Source organism: Nicotiana sylvestris, mitochondrion, assembly GCF_000393655.2.
Source record: "Nicotiana sylvestris cultivar TW 137 mitochondrion, complete genome".
In the NCBI taxonomy this organism is placed as follows: domain Eukaryota; kingdom Viridiplantae; phylum Streptophyta; class Magnoliopsida; order Solanales; family Solanaceae; genus Nicotiana; species Nicotiana sylvestris.
In genome coordinates, this window is record NC_029805.1 from 72,501 (window position 1) to 78,646 (window position 6,146).

Consider the following 6,146-nt stretch of genomic DNA (forward strand, 5'->3'; position numbering starts at 1 on the left):
AAAAGAAGAAATTCTCACAGGCCTTTATTTCAAAGTTTCAGATTCGATTCCAAGGCAGCTTTTCTTTAGTCCTCAGGATATGATTCTTTAGTATGTTACCAGGGGCTGAGCTCAATAGCAACTTACTCAAAGACTGCGGCTACTTTAGCCTCAGTATGTTCCTACTGTTCCTACAGTGAGGATAGGGGAATCCCCGGTGGTAAGGAATCCAAATAGAATCCAAGGGAATAGACTTCCTTGCTGCCGAACTTCTCAGAAGAAGCTGGGCCTGTAGAATGTAGAAAAGAAGACTAGCCTTTCGATTTGAGTATTAGAAATAGAATGCCTTGGTTTATACTTCTAAGGAAGGGCTTTTCTTTTGTAACTACCTAATCCCCCTGGAGGGTCAATGGCCTGACTAAGAAAATTGCTGAAGCTGCAGTTACAGAGGGGAGAATTGGAATTGAATCCAAGGCTTTGCCTCTAGGATCATCTTACCTTCTAACTAAGGAAGTTTTCTACTAATTCAATCGATGTTTTCACCTTACTTAACTAGAGAGCAGATGCTGGAGGGGGAGGCCGGGCTTTCGCCTTTAAAGGGATAAGCTGTGATGTGATAGGCACGAAGTCAAGCAACCTATGAGTAAGTACTCCCGGTCTATACCTTGGCTAAAGTATCTTGCCAGGTATGCTAAGCTACCTATCCCTAAAGAGAATAGGCATCTTGTTACGGATAAAACTACGTTTAAGAAAGAACGATCATATGATGTCCAGAAAACGCATTAGAAAGCTCTATAGAGGTACGCAGTTGCTCCACCGATAGGGAAAGGGGAGAGGGATTGCGAAAACAGAATTACGATAGCTCAAGTTCAGTGAGCTTTAGGTATTGGTATTGAGAAGAAGAAGGCTTTTTCTTTCTCTTTTATTTTTGTCCCGAAGTCATTCTCCATTCCAATTTGGAATAGCAAGCGTAAGCGCAGGAGTTTTCTTGCTCTCGCTATCGTACCTCAGCCTTTCCACAAGCACTAACTAAGCCTTCATCCTCTCCCTATGCTCTTCCTGCGCTGTAGCTTTTCTCAATCCTCTCGCTATCGGTAAAGCAACTATGTACCTTTCAGTCGGTACAGTGTCTTTCGCTTCCCTTACTCCACTCTTTTCTCCTTTTAGGGAAAGAAAGAGCTTTGTAAAGCGATTCATATCGATTACTTAACGCCCTCTTCCCTGCTAGTATCCCTGTCCCATTAAGGTTAGGTGGGGGAATGGAACTGAAAGAAAGACTGCGGGAGAATATAGGTCTACTTTTTCTGCTGGCTTGGTTGAACTGGCTAACCCTGCATTGCTTTCAAAGGAATGCCTTTTGCTATTGTTACTTCCCTCTCAACTTGCCATAGGACTTGTAAAATTCCCACATCCGATTCGTAAACAGACAGGCTTGACCCGACCCTCAGACTGTCTTATAATAAGATAGTCATAATAGTCTAGTGCTAAGGCCTAAAAAGAAAATGAGCAAAATCCTCCTCCTTCAGGTGTGGCTTAGCATTAGGAAGTTCTTATAGAATGCGCTGTGAGGGAGAAGACAGAAGCAACTGACATAGTGAATGTCCGAGGAGTCAATAAGTGCCTCACTTTACAGTAAAGGAAGACGAATCCGCGAAAGGAAAGGTAACTGAAAGCGTATCTGCTTTGGGGCTTGAAGGATTTTCTGTTCTGACCTTCCTGAGCACGAGAGGCGTAACGATCTGGGCACTGTCTCGGAGAGAGGCTCGGTGAAGTAGACATGTCTGTGAAGATGCGGACTACCTCCACCTGGACAGAAAGACCGATTGAAGCTTAACTGTTCCCTGGGATTGGCTTTGGGCTTTTCCTGCGCAGCTTAGGTGGAGGGCGAAGAAGGCCTCCTTCCGGGGGGGGCCGAGCCATCAGTGAGATACCACTCTGAAAGAGCTAGAATTCTAACCTTGTGCCAGGACCTACGGGCCAAGGGACAGTCTCAGGTAGACGGGCGTAGGGGGCCCACACCAATCCATCCCGAACTTGGTGGTTAAACTATACTGCAGAAATTGAGAATAGATCATGATGAAACTGATGATCTTTCTTTTTTTCCCCTCCCTTTCTTTGAACCTTGTCAATGATCGAACTTAAAGATATGAACTGAGTGCCATTTGATGAGTAACTGAGAACAAAGGAGAGGGATATGGAAAGAATGAAGTAATCAAAGAAGAAGTTATAGCAGAAATATATTTTGCACTAGGGAATCGGTGACTGTGAGATGCTCCTCCCAGAGTTCAAGAAAATGTAGAAACTGGGGGGAGTCTCTATCAATTAGTGCCAGATAAATTTCTGAATAGTGGAAGGAGTCAATCTCCAGGATGAATGTCTCTACGACATTCTTGACGTCTTCCGGTTGTGGGGAGTAGTCCAGTGACCGCAACATGTGTGTCGCGCACCGGACCAGCCGGTTTTGCTGGCGAACAAAGCGGTCTATCGCCCTTTGTTCCTCCACCGAGAGACTTCCCCCCCCAGGAATTAATGGTTGATATGGTTCTTCTGGGGGTTCCTCGGGGGGAAGATTCAGATCGGGAATTATGGGCTCCGGCAGGGGTGTCACGGAATTCCCCAATCCCAGAGTCAAATCCATGGGTTCCCTACTAATTACTGCGATCACATAAAAACATAAACTTTGAGGCTCAATAGCTAAATACATGGCAATTGAATCATAAGCCGAGATCATAAAGAGCATACCGCGAGTAGGAAGTGGAATTAATACAATGGATTCAAAAGCATCAAACCTCTCTTGTTCGAAAGAATTGAAACACATCGAAATGGTACCAGCCGTACTTAATAATAGAAGGATTTGGCAGAAATATGTAAAATTGTCCCTCCTAAAAAGATTATTCCAGAATAAATGGGCAATAGTTAGGAGAGGTGCGCCAGCGGCGAGCAGAAGCAAGGTTATTAGATACCTCAGGAAAGCCCGGCCAGAACCACACGTGCAAGTTTCCCTGCATGTGGCTCGTCCGTGATAACTTCTTCGGATTTGCGTGAACTAGCGGACCGATCACTAAGTGGGGATGCTCCCTCCAGCATGAGCGAACCCTTTCGGAACTGGTTAAGAATGGGCGGCACTATCCCAGCCCGGATCCAGCCAGGTTCTATTGATCATGTCCCCTTCCCAACAGTTGTACCTTGTCTTGGGGCGTCTTTGGCTTTACGATAGAAAGCTCGCCGGAGAAAGCCAGGTGCCGTAGGTAAGCTCTATTTGGCCCGGAGCATTGATTTCCCATAACGAATAGGCTAGCTCTATCTCTCAATTACCTATCCTGTGCTCGAGAAGGTCCCTCAGTTCCTCGGCAGCACCTCGAGGTGCATTTAGTTGTCTTACATGAGACGAGGGCTATTCCCCACTCCATGGCATGACACCTTTCGCTCATCCATTCCGCCCGTCCAGACGCGGCGCCCTTTCTCATTATCATCTACCGCCCTTTCTTTCCTCCCGGCTATTCACGCATGAAGATCGTCGTATGTATGCTCGACTTCGGTTGCCGGTGCTATAATAGGTAGAAGTACATTATGGCAGGATCAGTCACCCGGGCAAACAACCCTCCTCCAAGAAGAATTGTGCTATGCCCCCCCGATCCCTATAGAGCGAAAGAGCTGCCTGGTGATCCCTAGGTTGCAGCACGTCCGGTCGTTAACTCCTCGCGCCGCTGCCGCCGTTTCTAGGACCGACCGACGCCTCACCTGCACAGGTACCTACGTAGTGTAGTCTCGGTCGCACATTCAACATAGCGTTCGGACTCATGTGCCTTCCAGAACCAGGGGTATTCGAGCCTGCTGCGTACGATTAGCCAGCCTTGCGGCGGCAAAAGGATTAGACGTCCCCCCATGCTACGGTTCCCTGCGGTCCAAACCCGGTGCCGCTTTAGGTTAGGGAGCTGGACGATAATAGCTCCTCCGCATCCCAAAGCGCGCTGCCCTCCTAGGCGCGCAACACTAAGTAATCCAAGCCAACCCACATTACTGACTAACGGTGGATAATCATATTTCTTAGAGGTACTAAATACAACTCCATGAATGAGCAAAATGAAGGTTGCATTAATGATAAAGATCTCTGGGGAAACCGCTAAAAAAAGATTGAACATGTGGGAGGATCCGAACGAATTCTGCTTTCATTTCCCCCGTATGGAGCACTGAGTTACTTACGTTACGGTCTTCAGCAGGCAGGCTGCACTCTAGGCGGCTAGGAAGGCTCGCTAGACCAGCAGCCAGACCAAGAATGAATGTGTAATGATGGTGATTCCACACCAGGCTCAATAAAAAATTGAATGTAGAAAGGGGATCCTAAACTAAAAAGGAGTCCATGACCCCTTTTTAGAGCGTATAAGGGGAGGTCGAATTCCAAACCTTTTCTCTCGAGTATACCCATTACCAAAAAATATACGTCACTTTGGGACACATGCGCATAGCCGCCGCGCGTGGCTAAAGGTCAACCAAAAAAAAGAGCTCAAACTCTTTTTTTTTTTTTAGTTCCACTGAGAAAGTCTTTTCTTATAAAAGACGCCACTCTACGAGGGAAGATGCAGATAAAAGGCCAATAGCCTGATGTCAGCTTCTACGGCATAAGCTTTAGATCTATCAACGAATAATAAACATTTTATAAGAAAAGATAAATTTTTTGTTGAAATCTCAAAGAAAGGTATAGGTGAAATTTGGAATAGTCATTTCAATCTTTTTCTTCCAATTCTAAGAAAGAAAAATCCCGAAAAATCCGTCAATAAATGACGAACTCCATTATACAGATGATAGGACAGGGCTAAGGCAGTAATCTCGACGGAGATTAGGATGAGCTTTGATGAATAAAAGAAGAATTGGTAGAAATTCTCATAGGTGAAGCAAATCAAACCAATTTTCAGACAAAGAAGATAAAAAAAGAAAACTATAGTGGCTAGGAAAGCTCCGGAGATTCTATGGGAAATTGAAAACGTCGAAGTAAGCTGTGGCTTATAAATAGGAAGATGAGGAGATAAGGGGCGAAGGATATTCATGATATTCAGAAAGATTTATGTTCATTCGCTCTGCTCGCAGAGCGGTATACCGAAAAAAAGAAGCGACTACCTTACTTAAGCAATTCTTCTTATTCTTATTCTTTCTTAGTTGAAGTTCCTATATTGGTTTTTTCTTTCTTTTATGAATGTTATAACTCCTAATTCTTTGGTAGCGGACCTCTTTGATAGTTCGACCCTTATCCCCCGTCTAACTCAACTATTCGACTGTACGGCTATTGTGATTGCGAGAGAAAGGAGGGATGGCGCCTTCCTTTACCATCTGGCGGTTGAAAACAAAAGTGCTTCCAGGTACACGGCTGTTAGGCTCATCCAAGGCGTATTTACGGAAGTAGCAGGGAACTTGACCGTCAAGTTTGAAAAAAGCTGGCCAAGCCTGTGTCACTTTCTTACGTCAGGAGAAAGGGAGATCAAAGAAGTATGGGGCCGATACGCGAAGGATCAAATCATAGAGATAGCGGATCTTAAGAGGCGGAAGAAAAGGAACCTCGGCGACCCAGAGATCGCGGAGTCCGCGCCCGTGCCGAAAGTGAAGAAGCTTTCCTCTCCTTTCAGTCGAGCATGCCCGCCCTTTAGCACTTCCCTTCCCGAAGTGGGAGTAGGAGAAAGGAAAGCGCACTCGATCAATTACCATGCCGTGTCGTAAGACAAAAAGTCACCCGCAGGTGCTTTTGACCTTGACCGAGTCTTTTCTAGTACGGACCTGGCGGAGTGCTTTAACATAGGCGGATGTGGGACACAGAAAGAATAGATTCAGGTGCTCCTGAGTCAAGAGATTCTTCTCCCTAAGTAGCATTCTTGTAAGTACAGAAGGAATTCTCCTGTCTCTGAAAAGATAAAGCTAAAAGCAATCTCTGGTATAGATATTGATATTGACCCGCCTCTACGGGAGGTGGGTGGGGATCAAGAGAAGCAAGGCCGGGCACATCATACTCTTCAGGGATTGTGTCATGTCAATTTTCATAGTGAATTTCTTGCGTATCCACCCTGAAAGCGAGAGCTCGAGGCGGTGGGAAAGGAGAATCAACAAGATAGGATGCTCTGTCCCAACTAACAAGAGTAGGAAGATTCCAGCTTTGAATCTTGTGCTTGACGGTGATCATT

The 6,146-nt window shown here is 45.7% G+C and overlaps 2 protein-coding genes across 2 annotated transcripts, besides 2 other annotated features.

The window, feature by feature from the left end:
• Positions 1 to 2,634: part of a repeat region (repeat 1) that runs on past the window's edge.
• Positions 2,635 to 6,146: part of a repeat region (repeat 2) that runs on past the window's edge.
• On the reverse strand, positions 3,969 to 4,121 carry nad2 (NADH dehydrogenase subunit 2; one part of a trans-spliced gene, as the record gives it). Coding sequence (YP_009241422.1) covers positions 3,969 to 4,121 — 153 coding nt within the window.
• sdh3 (succinate dehydrogenase subunit 3) lies at positions 4,698 to 5,024 on the reverse strand. Its single transcript has one exon. The coding sequence runs from the start codon at positions 5,022 to 5,024 to the stop codon at positions 4,698 to 4,700; it is 327 nt and encodes a 108-aa protein (YP_009241423.1).